This window comes from Delphinapterus leucas, chromosome 1, assembly GCF_059928025.1.
Source record: "Delphinapterus leucas isolate spDelLeu-1000000601 "Yukka" chromosome 1, BTC_Dleu_Yukka2, whole genome shotgun sequence".
In the NCBI taxonomy this organism is placed as follows: Eukaryota; Metazoa; Chordata; class Mammalia; order Artiodactyla; family Monodontidae; genus Delphinapterus; species Delphinapterus leucas.
Window position 1 is genome coordinate 174532750 of NC_143129.1, and position 19958 is coordinate 174552707.

General features: G+C 38.4%; 1 protein-coding gene across 4 annotated transcripts in view; it reads left to right on the forward strand.

Moving 5' to 3' along the window:
* Positions 1-19958, forward strand: part of EIF4G3 (eukaryotic translation initiation factor 4 gamma 3) — a 366332-nt gene that overhangs the window by 210216 nt on the left and 136158 nt on the right. For 3 of the 4 annotated variants that reach the window (XM_022551756.3, XM_089899604.1, XM_089899606.1), the window contains 2 exons: positions 1026-1123; positions 3685-3807. In XM_022551756.3, the coding sequence (XP_022407464.2) occupies positions 1026-1123; positions 3685-3807 (221 nt within the window). The remainder of the gene's footprint in view (positions 1-1025; positions 1124-3684; positions 3808-19958) is intronic. The other variant, XM_089899612.1, reaches the window with a different exon arrangement.

Below are 19958 nucleotides of genomic sequence, written 5' to 3' on the forward strand. Positions count from 1 at the left end.
ATGTCCGAAGTTGAGCTCTTGATTTTTCTGCCCTAAATTGTACTCTTCCTCATCTCAGTAAATAAATAAATAGCACAGTAAATAGTACCTCCATCCTTCCACTTGCTCAGACAGACCTTAAGAATTTTCCTTGACACTTGTTTCTCTCACACCCATATCCAATCCATTAGCAAGTCTGGAGGTTCTACTTTCAAAAATATCCAGTATCTCACCCCTTCTTACCACCTCTGCTATAAGCACTCTGGTTTAATAGTAATTATAACAATATTCAAAGTTTTGAAAGTTAAAAAGGATTCATTGAGGTGGGTAGGTAGAAGAAGTTAATTTCAGGCAGAAGGGCAGTATAGTCATAGGCATGAACAATGTTGAAGAGATTGGTGTACTCAACGGATAGGAATATGTTACTCAAGGGATAGGAATACGTTATACCTTAGAGCAAAGGTGTGGAGTTTGAGAATGGTAGAAAATGTAGTTTGGAACCTGGATTCCTAGTGGCTGGACTTTATCTCTAGGCTGCTTGTTATCAGCCCCAACAGTAGGACATTCGCCAAACCTAAATGGTAGCTCCCGGTGGCAGTGGTTCTCCATAAGTAAAGGAGAAGAATTAGACCACCCCAACCCCCAAGATGATGAGATATATTCTCCTGCCCCTGACCAAACCCACACACAAGACATATCCACACAAACCTTTGTTTGAGAATCACGGTTGGAGGCAGTGGGCCCCCAGGATAGATTTTTTTTTTAAGCAGTAACTCTGGTGGCAGTCTGCAGGAGTTGCTTATTTAGTTGTTTTTATAGTGGATGCTGAAGAAAAGATAGATGCTTATGACTGTTGGGGAATCATTCCTTGACCACTTCAGTAGCTGGAGGGGAGCTGGTGGAAAGAGCTGAGCAAGACGAATGCTTATTTTTGTCTGTTACTTTTTTTTTTAAACTAATTGTCTAGATTTACAGTGCCATTACTAGTCTTATAGTGGTTGACAAAATAACTGAATGCTTGTTTTCATTCTTTTCTAATTCTTTAGGAGCGCCTTTTTACCCAAGTCAGCCAGTGTATCAGTCAGCACCTATCATAGTGCCTACGCAGCAGCAGCCCCCTCCAGCCAAGAGAGAGAAAAAAACAGTAAGAGATCTTCATTAAGTTTTCTCACTTTAAAATTGAATGTCCATTTACTTACCAAATACGTTTACCCACAGCTGTAATAATTATTCACCTCAGTTCCCAAATGACTGCCAATTTTTATTCCTCCCTTATATCCTCACCACTAGACTTGGAGGATTTGTATGGGCAGATAATTAGACGTTGCAAGTACCCTTTGCTTAATATCAATTTTCAACATGCACTGAGCTACCTATGCTAAATGACAACATGCCATCCAGCTCCAGAACAGGAAGGTTTAACCTTCTAAAGTCTCACTAAGTGGGAGGAATTTGAGCTCGGTTCTCACATCCTTGTTGTCCTTTAACTCTAGTCCTAGTCAGCTCTATATTCAAATATGAATTGACAGGGGAAAAATAGCACAAGAGAAAATGGGCATAGTATTAAGGACAGCAAGAAAAATCTTTCCTATAGAATATATTTATTTTAAGAAACAGAAAGCAGAATTTAGAAAATGTATTGTAATTGTTTTAAATAAATTACAGAGACTTTGCCTCTATCTATTCAGGCAGGCCCAAGAGAATTAGAGTACAGTAATATGAAATACGTACTGCAGAATATTTTGTAGAAGAGTGGCTTGCAATCTTTTATCCATCAGAACACACAAAATGAATGATGTTTATAAGAGATTCCCACATTCACACAAATAAAATAGGTGGGAGTGAGATCATAGCAATACTCTTGCAAGTACTCTCATTTAATAAAAATTAATGAGGTTCAGAACTTTGGTTCTTTTTTTATCAGAGACAAATTATTTGTGCACACATCATAATAACCATGACATGCCAATGTATCATGACACTACAGTTGAGAAACTGCTGTGGAAATGTTGACACAGCATGGTAGATGCTGGACTTGAAGAACACTCTCAGAATGCAGAAAATTTAATAAAGAAAATAATGAAAATGGAACACAGTATTAATAGATGTTATTGAAGAAGAAAGTAGAATAAATGAATTGTAAAACAGTACATAAAACTGTAGTAGGGGACTTCCCTGGTGTTGCAGTGGTTAAGAATCCGCCTGCCAGTGCAGGAGACATGGGTTTGAGCCCTGGTCCGGGATGATCCCACATGCTGCAGAGCAACTAAGCCCGTGCACCACAACTACTGAGCCTGTGTGCCACAACTACTAAAGCTCGTGCACCTAGAGCCCGTGCTCCACCACAAGAGAAGCTACTGCAACGAGAAGCCTGTGCACCGCGATGAAGCGTAGTCCCTGCTCACTGCAACTAGAGAAGAGCCCACACACAGCAACGAAGACCCAGTGCAGCCAAAAATAAACAAATTAATTAATTAATTTTAAAAAACCCAAAAAACTATAGTAAGCATAAGATTCTATACCTGAAAAAATAGCTGATAGTAGAAATCTTAATAAAGACGTACTCCCAGGAAAGCTTCCAGATACAAATGGTTTTATTAGTGAATTCTTTGACATTTTCAAGAAGCCAAGGCTAGCTTGATAAGCTCTGGATTTAATGACAAGCAGAGGGGGGCTTTCAGCACTGTCCCAGGATGGAAGGCCTAGACCCAGGTACTCCACCTCCATTATAGCACCATCTCCACTGACGTCTATGCATAGGTAGCCTTCAAAAAAATTAAAAGAAGACCATACACATTGTTCTGTATCTTGCATCTTTTCATTTACCAATACATCTTGACAGTCATTCCATATTAGTACATGTAGATCAATCTCATTTTTTCTACTGGCTGTTTGGTATTTAATTGTAAGGATGTAGCATAAATTTTTTTTTTTTTATAGAGCAGGTTCTTATTAGTTATCCATTTTATACATATTAATGTATATATGTCAATCCCAATCTCCCAATTCATTACACCACCACCGCCCCTCGCCACTTTCCCCCCTTGGTGTCCATATGTTTGTTCTCTACATCTGTGTCTCTATTTCTGCCCTGCAGACCGGTTCATCTGTACGATTTTTCTAGGTTCCACATATTGTAGCGTAAAGTTTTAACTACTATGTTCTTGATCAGCCTTTAGAATCTTTCTGTGTCTTTGCTGGGAAAAAAAACAGTATTGCAGTGAGCATCTTTACATACATACACAAGGTTATCTGCAACATAAATCCCTGTTTCTGAGTCCTAGGATATGGATAGTTTACATTTTGTTAGAGAACCATTTAAGGGCTTTAAAACTTTAGATAGTAACTTCCATATTTTAAAACTCTTTTATGAATCTTGTCTTATGTTAAGCATTATAAATAAAATCAGTCAATTTGGCATTGCTTAAAAGACAAGTGTTAATACTTTGCCTTTTTGACCTAGAAATTTTTCCAACTAGGTTTCATTTTAGCTTGTTGTGCTAATTAATTCAAGTCAGAGCTAATGGCCTAAATTCTTTTGAATGACTCCCTCTGGTTCCGTGATTGAAATCAAGTCAAATGTGGTGATTGTCAACTGTGATGTTTGACAGATTTCCCAGTTTGCATCTTTATACATCATATGCCTGTAAATCTACTGCACAGGCACCCATCTGTAAATACGCCATCTTATTTGTAACCTTATAGATAAGAATTCGAGATCCAAACCAGGGAGGTAGAGACATAACAGAGGAGATTATGTCTGGAGGTGGCAGCAGAAATCCTACTCCACCCATAGGGAGACCCACATCCACACCTACTCCTCCTCAGGTAAGACAGAATGTGCCATGATGGATGATGATGTGTATTTTTTGTTCACTAACCTCCACTGAGCTCTTCTTTCTTCTATAGCCACTTGACTGTACTTTTCCTTTCTGTCAGTTGTCTCATAGCCTTGAATATCTAAATGATATTTAAACAGACATGTTGTTTCTCTTTGTAAACTGTTACAACTTCCAACTTTTTATTGGTAATATTTCTCTGTATTGTCTTCACATTCAGAGCATAGCTGCTGCCACTCTTCCTAATGAACTATTATTGCATGGTACCAAAAGGAGCTGCATTCCTATGGAAACCTCTTCATTAAATGAGTATTTTATATTTTCAATATGGAGTCTTAGGAGTTAAATGCTACACTCTGTGATAATATAAACATTAAAATTGAGAATTTAAACATTTTTATTGAACTGTGCTTGAGATGATTGCCTGTGTTATTCAGAGCATATTTAAATGTATTATAGGTATACCTCTTACTTTTTAGTACTACATAAATGAGCTTCTTGAGTGCAGGGTGTCTTCTTTAATTATTTACAAAGGTTATTAACAAGTTATGTCAAACACCTTTTTGTTCCTGTTGCAGAATGTGGTTATCGTGATCGTCTAAGAGTTCACTTTCTTGCTTTTAGACATCAAGGCTTTCCAGGAGAAGCTGAGGTTTAGCAAACTATAATAGAAAATGGACGCCCCCCCCCCCCTCACCAAGTTTGACAGAATTTTGATTTCATCATGGGGTTACTTTAAATTCTGCTAAACCATTCAGAGGAGAAGAGTGATTTCAAATCTTCAAAATATCTAAAGTGAATGCTCAGCATATAAAACAGACATAACCAAAGTTGTTAAGGTCTAGGAATCTGCTTGCTTCCCCCTCTTGTGGCCGATTGGTGAGGTACTTCTCAGAGCCCAGTTTACGAAGCAAGTGATATGGATGATCAGATATAAGGCATTTCAGAATGACAGACTATTGACTTGATTTTAGTAGTACTATATAGGTTTAAAAAAAGCTCTTTAAAAATTGAGCTCACAAACAGATGTCTAAGTTTAGAGCCCCTGGAAAATCTGTGAATTTTGAGTCGACCTAAAACTTGGGACTTTGTATAATGATGTGTTTCACTTGGAAACGATGATACTCTCTGGCTGACTTTTATCTCAGTCTTCCATCATCTAGCTAAGTATAATATGTAACCAGCTAGATATATGAATTGTAAGGTTATATTAATGATTGTTAATAGGACTTTTCACCATTCCCTATTATTTCCCCAGGGATATTCCAAATCTAGAATGATTGAACAGGGCTTATACTTAATCTTGTCCCTGTACGTAAACATGGGACAAGCACCATATACACATTTAAGTTATTCACTTATGTGCTCTGTTAGGTGGGAATATACTATAGCGAAAATTTAGGATTAGTTGATCGGGGCAGTTCAGTTTTGGTCTGTATTTTCCCACAGTAATTAAAATATTGTTACTGTCCAACTGTGTAGTTGACAACCTTTTGTTGATTTGTGTTTAAATTCTCAACTTGAATATATATTAGTATATCTTTTTGCATTTTAATTCCCTGTGGGCTGGTTTGTTTTTCTTTAATCTTACCAAGCTTGATCCTGCCCTCTTCTGGTTATCTCTCTGTCCTTAGTCACAGGAATCCTTTTGTTCTTTATCTTTCCCCAGGGATCCCAGGCCTGAATACGAATGTATGTGTTTGGGTAATCATAAAGCCCATTAAACGTACATTTTTATTTGATAAAGGTCATCAGTCAATTATTATAATGTTGGTAGTTCTTTTTGAGGTGTAATGTTGTCTTGAAGCATCAGTTTATTTTATTAGGTAGTTTGCATTTAAATCCACACTTACCGATCTGTTGTCTTTCCAAATGCATGAAATTCATGGAATGAATAAATAGCCTCTTAACAGACATATGTACTAGAAATATTTCATTTTCCTCTTAAGAACAACAACAGCGCAAGCGTGATGATGGCAACCGACACTTGGCTTCATTTTCTAGAAATTCATGGAGAGTGGTGCACATAGAGTAGGAGAGGATATCCCTGGTTAGGGGAAGCAATCATTAATGCCTAATTGTTACGTCATGTAAAAATGTTGACCCAATGTTTCAAAAGAAGCTAGAAATCAATCTGCGAGTTTTAATCGGCAACTAATTCTACTAATAAATAGCACTATGCCAGCCAGATAAGATCCTTTAGGTTTAACCTAAAAACTGCTAGTTTGTAGCCTTGGCCTGATTCTAAATAGATCCTAGACCACAGCCTTGGTAAGTAAGACTGCAGATGAGACAACCCTTTTCAGAATTTATGACTAAATAGTAAATACTATATTGCTTTTGGCCTTACGGAGTACCTGCTTTGAGTCACAATTGCATGTGATGTGAATAGCAAAGCCCTTTCCCTATCATTGAGCTCATCCCAGTCTCTTCAAGGGAGACAGAGGATACTTACTAACATATGACCGATCCTCCTGTGAAATGTATACCGAGAATTATTACAGCACAGAGACGACCAAGTGGGTCATATTTATAGCACAGGCTCAAATGTGTTGGATCACAGAAACCTATTTAATGGTACTTGGTACAGGTGAGGTAGTACAGGGGAGAGGTTTAAAGGTTTGGCTTAGAATCAGATATACCTGGTTTCAAGTCCTAGTTCCACAACTGAATTTTGTAACTTTAGCCAAATTACTTATCTTCTAGAACTTTAGCTTCCACATTTTAAAAAACAAGGGAAATAAATATCATATAGAGTTATTATAAGTATTAAATAAATACTTAAAATTGCTTAAGCTTGGGACACAATGAACATTCAACAAATGTTATCTGTTATTAGTATTACAATTATTGTTATTTCAGAAGGCACAGAGAATGACTGGAGGAGTCTTGAAGGCTTCACAGCAGAGATGCCACTTGGGCTGAGTTCCCAGATTGGTATTCACAAGAATGGAAAGAGAGAGAAGGGTATTCCAGGCAGAGTGGCAGCATGTGCAAAGAGGCACATGGAGATGGGAAATTGAGTGAAGGGAGACTGTTACCATTTCTAGCGATAAATTGGGAAGTCAGTTGAAGGAGAGGAAGCCAGTGAGAGAAATATTCAGCAATTGGTTACTAAGTAAGGATTATAAAAAGGGTAACCCTATAATTTATCATCGAAATTGGGGCAGTTTTAGAAAGGAATGGGGATGCTATTAATCATTTTGCTGGGACAACAGGCATAAACCAGTACTGTCCAGGTAAACACATTGATTGCATGGTTCCCCTAGGAGTTAGAGAGAGGGAAGAATCAGAGGTGATTCTTCAAGCTTAGATACTGGGATTTATAAAGTAAAACATAACATGGAGTGTACATGGATGTTTGAAAAGGGGGATAATGAATGATTTTGGCAAGCAAGCAAGCTAAGAGTTAATTGAGAGAAACTGCATTGGAGGAGGAGAATGGAGAGGAGAAACAGGTTTTTGCTGCTTCTGTTTTTGTCCTGAAGAGTAGATTGAATTTAAAATTGTTCTGCTTCCTGAGTTTTCAAATGATCTGTGGAATAACTCCTTGAGATTTTATATCTCAGATGTATTAAAGATATAGAAATATGTGTAATATATGTGCCCATTCAGATGATCATAGTACACAGACAGAGGTGCATGAATGGACAGAATACTAGAGTACTTGATGCTGGTCGGTCTCCACTCTGTCACTTAGATTTATGACCTTGGGTCAGAATGTGAAGCCCTTTAAACCCCTAATTTTTGATATGTAAAATGAGGGATTATGCTAAGTAATCTCAGAGTTCCCTTTTAGTCCTTAAATATTTAAGTTGGAAAGAAGGGAACATTTTTGTTACTTTCCCTCAGCATCAAAGTCTCTCAGCTATATCTCTGTTGTTGATAGCAGTGAGGCACAAGGAACGTTTTCACATTAAGAAATGTGCCAGCTTCCTGAAAGTCATTTTGGACCCTGCAGGGTAAAAATAAGTGTATGGTGTTGTACGGTCAGCCCTCCCTATCCACAGGTTCTTCATCTGCTAATTCAAATAACCAGGGATGAAAAATATTCAGGAAAAAAAATTTCAGAAAGTTCTAAAAAGCAAAACTTGAATTTACCATGCACTGGCAAGTATTTACAGAGCATTTACGTTGTATTAGGTATTATAAGTAATATAGAAATGATTTAAAGTACCTGGGAGGTTAAATGCAAATACTCTACCTTTTCATATCAGGGACTTGAGCACCTGAGGCTTTTGGTATCCACGGGCTGTCCTAGACTCAATCCCCCATGGATACTGAGGGACGACTGTATAGGCAAGGCTTCCATAATTGTCTACTTCCAAAGGGGTGGTGAAGTAAAATCACTTAATATTTTAAAATGAGCTGTATATTTTCCTTCCTCTCCCTACTCCCTCTTGTTCTTTTTTCTGTTTTAAGAATTACTCTTTTAAGAATTACTCACTTGCCACCCAAGTGAGAAGTCTGCACACCACGATGGAGAGTAGCCCCTGCTTGCCACAACTAGAGAAAGCCCGCGCGCAGCAACGAAGACCCAACACAACCAAAAAATTTTTTTTAATTAAAAACAAAAATCTTTATTCCATATTCCACACCATTATATCAGCAAGTCCTATCTGGCTCATTTTCACCATCTCCACTGCTACTGTTATCCTCTAAACCACTTTGATCTCCCCTAAACAACAGTAACTTTCCTACTCATCTCCTTGCTTCTGCTTGCCTCTCTGTCTATTCTTTTTATTTATTTATTAAAATAATTTATTTATTTATTTATTTTTGGCTGTGTTGGGTCTTCATTCCTTTGCATGGTCTTTCTTTAGTTGCGTTGAGCGGGGGCTACTCTTCGTTGCGGTGTGTGGGCTTCTCATTGCTGTGGCTTCTCTTGTTGTAGAGCATGGGCTCTAGGCGCGCAGGCTTCAGTAGTTGTGGCACGCGGGCTCAGTAGTTGTGGCATGCAGGCTCTAGAGCTCAGGCTCAGTAGTTACGGTGCACGAGCTTAGTTGCTCCATGACATGTGGGATCTTCCTGGACCAGGGCTTGAACCCATGTCCCCTTCATTGGCAGGTGGATTCTTAACCACTGCGCCACCAAGGAAGCCCCTCTTTTTATTTATTTTTTTACTGAGGTATAATTGACATAAACATTACATTAGTTTTAGGTGTACAACGTAATGATATTTGTATAAATTGTAAAATGACCACAATAAGTCTAGTTAACAGCTGTCACCATGCACAGTTACAAAAAACAATTTTTTATTTATGAGAACCTTTACAATCTATTGTCTTTGCAGCTTTCAAATATGCAATATAGTATTATTAACTAGAGTTGCCATGCTGTTCATTACGTCCCCATGACTTATTTATTTTATAACTGGAAGTTTGTACCTTTTGATCCCCTTCACCCATTTTTCCCACCCTACCCCCCACCTCTGGCAACCACCAATCTGTTCTCTTTTCTATGAGCTTTGTTTTGTTTTTCAATTCTACATATAAGTGAGCTCATACGGCATTTCTTTCTCTCTCTGAGTTATTTCGCTTAGTATAATACCCACAAGGTCCATTCATGTTATTGCAAAGGGCAAGCTTTCATTTTTTTTTATGGTTGAATAATATTCTGTGTGTGTGTACAGGTTTATTCTTTAATATGTTTCCCTTGAAAGAATATAAGCTCCAGAAGCTAAGGATTTTTCTGTTTTAATCACCAGTGGGTTCTCAATGCTTTGTATGTGATAGATGCCAGGGGGGAAAATCCACACACGTGAGTGTGTGTGCACATGTGTGCGCATGCATATACTCACACACACACCTTTCTAAAGAATGCGTGTAGGAGAATTCTCTCCCATTTATGAAATAAGTATGTTTTGGTCCTTTTTCCTGGTGCCATTTATTTATTATTTTACTTCCTCATCTTCATAATGTTTCTCAATTGGGGGCAATACTTCTTTATCCCCAGGGTTTGTATATGTTAAACACATGTGGTATTTATTACAATGGCTGTTTTAAAGTCATTGAATGGGACTTCGAAAAGTCAGTTACATACAACATATAAATAATGAAATGTGAAACGTTCAAATAGCCTCTTATGATAACAGTAAATTACATCAGCATCTTGCTTATATTTGTATAACTATTTGGAGTCTCTGGCTTTCTCTCAGTGGATTACAATAAGGGTCAGCAATCATTTTCTGTAAAGGGCCAGATCGTACACATTTTTGGTTTTGCAGCCAGCTGTCTCTTTCACCACTACTCAACTCTGATATTGTTGCATGAAAGCAGCCATAAGCAATATGTAAATGAATGGCTGCGGCTGTTCCAATAAAACTTTCTAAGTATCCTGTAATTTTCATATGTCAAGAAATATTGTTCTTTTAAAATTCCCCCAACTATTTAAAAATGTAAAAAGTTCTTATCTCATGGGAAGTACCAAAATAGGCATGTGGCCCCCTGGGCCATAGTTGCTGGCCTCCTGTCTACAGTTACCTCTGTAATGAAGCATCCTGCCATATACACGTTTAAAATAGACAGTAAATGATGGTGGCCTCTCTTTGGGTAGAAACAATATAGGTTATGTAAAGAGAAATGAATTTTATTTACTTCTTAAACTGCCAAATCTAATTTTTAAATTTTTATACAACTTTTAAAGGTTACTTTCCATTTACAGTTATTACAAAATATTGACTATTTTCCCGTGTTGTACAATACATACTTGACACCGAGTAGTTTTGTATCTCCCACTGCCCCACCCCTATATTGCCCCTCCCCCCACACTGATAATCACTAGTTTGTTCTCTATATCTGTGAGTTTGCTTCTTATTTGCTATATTCACTAGTTTGTTGTATTTTTTAGATTCCACATATAAGTGATATCACACAGTATTTGTCTTTATCTGACTTACTTCAGTTAGCATAATGCCCTCTAAGTCCATCCATGTTGCTACAAATGGCAAAATTTTCATGTCTCTTTTATGGCTCAGTAGATACCGCTGTGTGTGTGTGTGTGTGTGTGTGTATGTGTGTTTGTGTGTGTGTGTGTGTGTGTATCACATCTTTTTTATCCGTTTATCTTTGGACGGACACTTAGGTTGCTTCTGTATCTTGGCAATTATAAATAATGCTGCTATGAACATTGGGGTGCATGTATCTTTTCGAATAAATGTTTTTTCTTTTTTGGATATATACTCAGGAGTTGAATTGCTGGGTCATATGATAGTTCTGTTTTTATTTTTCAGAGCATTTCCATACTGTTTTCCACAATAGCTGCAGCAGTTTACATTCCCACCAACAGTGTACGAGGGTTCCCTTTTCTCCACATCTCCTCACCAATATTTGTTATTTGTGTTCTTTTTGATTCAGTTCTTCTGCCCACTTTGTAGTTGGGTTGTTTTTTTTTTGATGTCATGTTGTATGAGCTGTTTACATATGTTAGGTATTAATGCCCTATCCATCATATCATTTGCAAATATTTTCTTCCATTTACTAGGTTGTCTTTCCATTTTGTCGATGGTTTCCTTTGCTGTGCAAAAGCTTATAAGTTTAATTACGTCCAATTTGTTTATTTTTGCTTTTATTTTCTTTACTTTAGGAGGTGGATCCCAAAAAAATATTGCTGCAACTTATGTCAAAGAGTATTCTGCCTATGTTTTTCTCTAGGAGTTTTATACTGTTTGGTCTTACGTTTAAGTCTTTAATCCATTTTGAGTTTATTTTTGTGTATGGTGTCAGAGAGTGTTCTAATTTATTTCTTTTACATGTAGCTGTCCAGTTTTTCCAGCACCACTTATTGGAGAGACTGTCTTTTCTCCATTGTATATTCTTGCCTCCTTTGTCATAGATTAATTGACCGTAAGTGCTTGGGTTTATTTCTGGGCTCTCTATCCTGTTTCATTGATCTATGTGTCTGTTTTTATGCCAGTATTGTACTGTTTTGATGACTGTAGCTTTTTTGTATAGTCTGAAGTCAAGGAGCATGAATTCTCCAGCTCTGTTCTTCTTTCTCAAGATTATTTTGGCTATTTGGGGTCTTAAGTGTTTCATATAAATTTTAAAATTATTTGTTCTAGTTCTGTGAAAAATGCCATTGGTATTTTGATAGGACTTGCATTGAATCTGTAGATTGCCTTGGGTAGTATGGCCATTTTAACAACATTGATTCTTCCAATCCAGGAACATGGTATATCTTTCCATCTGTTGTGTCATCTTCAGTTTCTTTCATCAGTGTCTTAGAGTTTTCAGAGTATTGGTCTTTGCCTCCTTAGGTAGGCTTATTCCTAGATGTTCTGTTCTTTTTGATGCGTTGGTGAATGAGATTATTTTCTTAATTTCTCTGATAGTTCGTTGTTAGTGTATAGAAATGCAACAGATTTCTGCACATTAATTTTGTATCCTGCAACTATACCAAATTCATTGATGAGCTCTAGTAGTTTTCTGGTAGCATGTTTAGGATTTCCTATGTATAGTATCATGTCATCTGCAAACAGTGACAGTTTTACTTCTTCCGTTCCAATTTTGATTTTTAAAATTTCTTTTTCTTTTCTGAATACTGTGGCTAGAACTTCCAAACCTGTGTTGAATAAAAGTGGCAAGAGTGGGCATTCTTGTCTTGTTCCTGATCTTAGAGGAAATGCTTTCAGCTTTTCACCATTGAGTATGATGTCAACTGTGGGTTTGTCATATATGACATTTATTATGTTGAGGTATATTCCCTCTATGCCCACTTTCTGGAGAGTTTTTATCATAAATGGATGTTGAATTTTATCAAAAGCTTTTTCTGCATCTATTGAGATGATCATATGGTTTTTATTCTTCAATTTTTTAATGTTGTGTATCACATTGATTGATTAGCAGCTATTGAAAAATCCTTGCATCCCTAGGATAAATCCCACTTGATCATGGTGTATGATCTTTTTAATGTGTTGTTAGATTTGGTTTGCTGGTATTTTGTTGAGGATTTTTGAATCTATTTTTATCAGTGATATTGGCCTGTAATTTTCTTTTTTTGTAGTATCTTTGTCTGGTTTTGGTATCAGGGTGGTGCTGGCCTCATAGAATGTGTTCAGAAGTGTTCCTTCCTCTGCAGTTTTTTTGCACTGTTTCAGAAGGATAGATGCTAACTCTTCTCTAAATGTTTGGTAGAATTCATCTGTGAAGTCATCTGGTCCTGGACGTTTGCTTTGGGAGTTTTTAAATTACTGATTCAACTGCAGTACTGGTAATTGGTCTGTTGGTGTTTTCTGTTTCTTCCTGGTTCAATTTTGGGAGGTTGTGCCTTTCTAAGAATTTGTCCATTTGTTCTAGGTTGTCTATTGTATTGGTGTATAGTTGCTTGTAGTAGTCTCTTATGATCTGTTGTATTTCTGTGGTATCAGTTGTAACTTCTCAATTTTCACTTCTGATTTTATTGATTTGGACCTTCTCCCTTTGTTTATTGGGTAGTCTGGCTATAGGTTTATTAATTTTGTTTATCTTTTCAAAGAACCAGCTTGTAGTTTCATTGATCTTTTTTTGTTTTTTAGTCTATATTTCATTTATTTCTTCTTTGATCTTTTTGTTTGTTTGTTTGTTTTTGCGTTACGCGGGCCTCTTACTGTTGTGGCCTCTCCTGTTGTGGAGCAGAGGCTCTAGACGCGCAGGCTCAGCGGCCATGGCTCACGAGCCCAGCCGCTCCGCGGCATGTGGGATCTTCCCGGACCGGGGCACGAACCCGTGTCCCCTGCATCAGCAGGCAGACTCTCAACCACTGCACCACCAGGGAAGCCCTCTTCTTTGATCTTTATGGCTTCTTTTCTTCTACTAATTTTAGGTTTTGTTTGTTCTTCTTTCTCTAATTGCTTTAGTAAGGTTATTCATTTGAGATTTTTCTGGTTTCCTGAGGTAAGCTTGTATTGCTCTAAACTTCCCTCTTAGAACTGCTTTTGCCACATCCCCTAGGTTCAGCTTTTTTTTTTTCATTTGTCTCTAAGTATTTTTTAATTTCTTCTTTGATTTCTTCAGTGATCCATTGGTTGTTTAGTAGCATATTTTCTTTCCTCCATGTGTTTGTGTTTAGTAGCATATTTTTCATCCTCCATGTGTTTGCAGTTTTCTTCTTGTAGTTAATTTCTAGTCTCACAGCACTGTGATTGGAAAAGATGCTTGATATGATTTCAGTTTTCTTAACCTTATCAAGGCTTGTTTTATGGCCTAGCCTGTGATCTATCATGGAGGATGCCCCATGTGCTCTTGAAAAGAAAATGTATTCAGCTCCTCTCACGTGGAATGCCCTTTAGATATCAGTTAAGTCCATTTGGTCTAATGTGTCATTTAAGGTCTGTGTTTCCTTACTGATTTTCTGTTTGGATGATCTGACCATTGATGTAAGTGGGGTGTCAAAGTCCCCTACTATTATTGTGTTACTGTCAATTTCTCCTTTTATATGTTAATATTTGCCTTATATATTGAGGTGCTCCTATGTTGGTTGCATATGTATTTGAATTCTTTATCTTAATCTTGGATTGATCCATTGATCATTATGTAGTGTCCTTCTTTGTCTCTTGTAACAGTTTTTATTTTAAAGTCTATTTTGTCTGATATAAGTATTGCTACTCTGGCTTTCTTTCGATTTCCATTTGCATGGAATACTTTTTTCCATCCTCTCACTTTCATTCTGTGTGTTTCTCTAGATCTGAGGTGAGTCTCTTGTAGATAGCATATATATAGACCTACTTTTTGTATTCGTTCAGCCACTTTATTCCTTTTGGTTGGAGCATTTAGTTCGTTTATGTTTAAGATAATTATTGATATGTATGTTCTTACTGCCATTTTGTTACTCGTTTTTTATTTGTTTTGTAGGTCTCTTTTTTTTTTTTTTTTTTTTTTTGCCTGTCTTCATTTGCTCTCTTCTATTATGATTTTATGACTATCTTTAGTGTTATGTTTGGATTCCTTTCCTTTTTTGTGTATATATCTATCGTAGATTTTTGGTTTGCGGTTAGCAGTCTGTGTATATACATGATTGTTTTAAGTTGCTCATCTTTTAATTTCAAATGCATTTTTTTTTGGCTGTGCCATGCAGCACATGAGATCGACAAGCAGGATCTTAATTCCCCAACCAAGGCTCGAACCTGTGCCCCCTGCAGTGGAAGCGTGGAGTCTTAACCGCTGGACCACCAGGGAAGTCCCTCAAATGCATTTTTAAACCCCTACATTTTTAGTCTTCTCCTCTCATGATTACTGTTTTTGATATCATATTTTACATCTGTTTTGTGTATCCCTTAACTGCTTATTGTGGTTATAGATGACTACATTTTTTTGTCTTTTTAACCTCCCTGCTAGCTTTATGTATGTATGATTTCCTACCTTTAGTGTGTGTTTACCTTTACCAGTGAGCTTTTTCATTTTGTAGTTTTCTTGTTGCTGGTTGTGTCTTTTTTTTGCCTAGAGAAGTTCCTTTAACGTTTGTTGTAAAGTTGGTTTGGTGGTGCTGAACTCTTTTAGCTTTTACTTGTCTGTAAAGCTTTTGATTTCTCCATCAAATCTGAATGAGAACCTTGCCAGGTAGAATATTCTTGGTTGTAGGTTTTTCCCTTTAATCACTTTAAATATATCGTCCTACTCCCTTCTGGCCTGCAGAGTTTCTGCTGAAAAATCAACCGACAGCCTTATGGGAGTTCCCTTGCTTTTAATATTCTCTCTTTATCTTTATTTTTGTCATTTTGATTGTGGTGTGTCTTGGTGTCTTCCTCTTGTGTTAATCCTCTGCGGGACTCTCTGCACTCCCTGGACTTGGGTGACTGTTTCCTTTCCCAGGTTAGGGAAGTTCTCAGCTATTGTGTCTTCACATATTTTCTCAGGCCCTTTCTCTCTCTCTTCGTCTCAGACCGCTATAATGTGAATATTAGTACACTTGATATTGTCTCAGAGGTCTCTTAAACTGTCCTCATTTCTTTTCTTTCTTTTTTTTTTTTTTTTGCGGTACGCGAGCCTCTCACTGTTGTGGCCTCTCCCGTTGCGGAGCACAGGCTCTGGATGTGCAGGCTCAGCGGCCATGGCTCATGGGCCCAGCCGCTCCGCGGCATGTGGGATCTTCCCGGACCGGGGCACGAACCCGTGTCCCCTGCATCGGCAGGCGGACTCTCAACCACTGCGCCACCAGGGGAGCCCTCTTTCTTTTTTCTGTTCAGCAGCAGTGATTTCCACGACTCTGTCTTCCAGCTTACTGGTCCATTCCTCTGTATCATTTAGTCTGCTATTGATTCCTTCTAGTGTATTTTTCATTTCAGTTATTGTATTCTTCATCTCTGTTTGGTTGTTCTTTATATTTTCTAACTCTTTGTTAAAATCTTCTCACTCTGTGTATCCGTTCTTCTCCTGACTTCTTTTATTATCTTTACAATCATTACTCTGAACTCTTTCTTGGGTAGATTGCCTGTCTCCACTTCATTTGGTTTTTCTTCTGGGGTTTTGTCTTGTTCCTTCATCTGGAACATGTTTCTCTGCCACCTCATTTTGTCTGAGTTGCTATTTGTATTTTTATGTATGTGGTAGGTTAGTTACATTTCTCAAACTTGGAAAAGTGACCTTCTATAGGAGACATCCTATGGGTCCCAGCAGTGCACTCCCCTGTTGTCACCCAAGCTGTATGCTCTAGGGGTTCCTCCTAAGAGGGCTGAGTGACTCCTTCTGTTGTGGAGGGCTGACTGTGTGGGTGGTCTGGTGGACTTTGTTGGCCCCTAGTGTGATTGGTTGCCAGGCCATGCCTTGTGTGGATGCTGCTAGCTGCTGTGTGGTGGGGCCTGGTCATGAGGTGGCTTGTTTTAGATCCCTAGGGGGCCCTTGGGCTAGTGCCGGCTCACTGGTGGGTGGAGTCAGGATCCCAAAGACTCCGAGGCTGTTGCCTGTACTACACCAGGTCCTGGGATTAGTGCCTGGGGTTAGTAGTGGCATGCAGAGCTGGTTCCTGAAGTCTGGCTGAAGGGCCCAGGGATCCTAGAACTTGTTTCAAATCGTTGGTGGGGGAGCCAGTTCCTGACACAGTTCGGTATGGGATCCAGGGTGTCCTGAAGCTTGTGTTGGCCTGCTAGTGGACGGGGCCTGGGCCAAACTGGTCCCAGGATAAGGTCTGGCCTGCTGTGAGTGGGCTGGGTCTGCAGGCTGCAGGATCATAGTTTTCTTGCATCCGGTGTCTGCCCCCTGTTGGATCAGGCTGTTCTAGAGGCTAGTGCAGGCTTCCTGGAGGGAGAGGGCAGTGCATGCCCGTTGCTGGGTGGAAGTGGTTCTTGGCCCTTTGGTGGGCAAGGGCATGTCTTGGCGCATGTCTAGAGGTGGCTGTGGGATCACGACGTCTTTTGGCGGCCTGTCTGCTGATGGGTGGGCTTCTGTTCCTGCCTGAGTTGCTTTGCCTGAGGCGTCCCAGCAGTGGTGCCTACAGGCTGTTGTGTGGATTTAGGGTTAGGTGTTAGAACTAGTGAGTGAAGATGGCAGCCACCAGCAGCAGTGGTCACACAGTAGAATGTTCCCAAATATGGCTGCCACCAGTATCTGTGTCCTCAGGGTGAGCCACAGCCCCACACACACACCCCCGCCCCCCCCCACACACACATACCTCTCCAGGAGACTGCCCAAGACCAGCAAGTAGGTCTGGCCCAGGCTCCTATCAAGTTACTGCTTTTGACCTGGGTCCCAGTGCGCATCAGATTTTGTGTGCACCCTTTTTAAGAGTGAAGTTTCTTTTGCCCTCTGTCCTGTGGGGCTTCTGAAATTAAGCCGCTCTGGCCTTCAAAGCCACATGCTCTGGGGTTTCATCTTCCCGGTGCAGGACCCCTGGACTGGGGAGTTGGACATGGGTCTCAGAACTCTCACTCCTACGGGAAATCCTTTGCAATATAACTATTCTCCAGTTTTGTGGGTTGCCCACCCAGGGGTATGGGATTTGATTATATCACGAGTCTGCCCCTCCTACCCGTCTTGTTTTAGTTCCTTCTTTATGGCTTTAGTTTTAGAAAATCTTTTCTGGTAGGTTCCAGTCTTTTTCATTGATGGTCGTTTTGAAGACAGTTGTGATTTTGGCGTGCTCATGAGTGAGATAACTGAGTCTTTCTACTCTGCCATCTTGGCTGCTCTCGAGAATTGAATTTTAAATTGTACAAAGAATATTAAAGACAATCCAGATTTTGTTGCCTCGTTTTATCTGTTGGTACTCTATTTAAAAAAAATTAATTCTTCCAGTGGGCCCACATCTACCAGTATCCCTTCAGGCCAGTATTTCAAATTTAATATGTAAATCTTCAACAGAGTAGATTCTCAGGTAGAGTTCACAAAGGAAATTCACTTCTTGGGTACTATCAAGTATCTGATATCTTGCCATTCTTTAAATAAGCTTCCTTAACATTGTATTTGAAAAGTGAGAATTTTTTTTCTTCTGCCAATCAGAGCTTTGATCTTGAAAAATTTGATGTGGGGAGGGAATTTAGCATTGACATAAATTATGAATTGTTGAAACAATGTGATGTTGCCAAATAAACCCTAACCTTTTAACCTCACTTCCTTAGCATCTTTGTTGAATTATTTTATGTTTTGATATCAATTGCCCTTCCAGTCTGATTTTTATAAATTTTAACTCCTACCAATAGTGAAAGTGACTGAAGTGCAGTGATTTGAAATTCATTAAATATATTCTCAACAGGGTTGATCATGTCACCTGAGAAGAGATGAAATTAGAGGTTAGCTAAAATTTGAGATTATCCTAAATTAAAATTAATCTGAAACAAAATTAAAGTATTGATGTATGTTGTATGTTAGTATGTTATTTTCTTGGTCCTATCAGAGGCTTAGAGAATGTTAAAGCTGAAAGGCACTGTAGGATCTTTAGTTCCTTTTCAGTTTACAGCTAAGGATTACCTTTGTGTGGTTTGTTTTTTTTTTTTTTTGGCTGTGCCATGTGGCATGTGGGATCTTAGTTCCCCGACCAGGGATCGAACCGGCACCCCCTGCATTGGAAGCGTGGAGTCTTAACCACTGGACTGCCAGGGAGGTCCCCAGCTGAGGAAATTGAGTACTTTCCTAGCATTCCGTGGCTATATAACTAAGTACTAGATACTTGGATTTGGAACTATGAGTTAACCAACATGTTATCTCACTCCTTTCTTATAAATCTTTATACATAACATCTTCCTAGGGCTTTGTTGTTGGAAAAATGCCTGTGCAGTTGTCTTTTTAATATGATTGAAGGTATTTTAATCTTAGATTGAAAAACTCTCTGATCTATACAGATTTATAGGTATCAGCAGTCTTTTACTGTCTTAAAACTCCCACCATAACCATGTATGTGATTTATTTTGGTGACCTACTTTCAGCAGTTACCCTTTCTCATTGGTTATTAATTTCCCTAACTATTAGAGTAGTTAATATTTTCTTTCTTTCTGGTAAAGGACACAATTTACAGATCATTTTTTCCTGGGTTATATGGATAACTATTTAATAAATATTAAAGAGTATAGACTCTTTCCTTTGTTCTAGAGCTGTTTTCAACCATTGAATTGAACTGAGTCCCTACAGTCATCCCTCAGTATCCACAGAAGATTGGTTCCAGGACCCACGGATAGCAAAATCCGTGGATATTTAAGTCTTTTAGGTATTAATGGCTAGTACAATCGGGTCTGTGTATCTGCGGTTCACACATCTGCGGGTATAGAGGGGTGACTGTTATTTTCACTTACACCTGGGAACCCTTCCTAGTTTTTGAATTTTAATAATAGAATTTTTTCCCACTGAAGCTAAGGATTCAGAGTAGAGTAATCATGGTAGTACTATCCATTTGACAGTGATTCAAAGTGAAAATAGAAACTCTTTCATTTTTTACATATGGAAATATAATTTTAGTGGTCTTCATTTAGAAGTTTTTGTGGAATATGAGTACTTTCATGGTCTATAATGAATAGGTGAGATAATACTATTTTTCCCATTTTTATCTGTTATTTTATTCATTACATATAGTCCTATATAAATTGTATGTTGTACATTGTGAAAAGCATTGTTAGTTAAATGACATACGGTAAATGATAGGTGTTTAACTCATATATTTCATTTTATATTCCTACTATATGTGAGACTTACTGACTCGAAAATATTTTTCATTAACTCCCATTTTTGAGCGGCCCTGTCT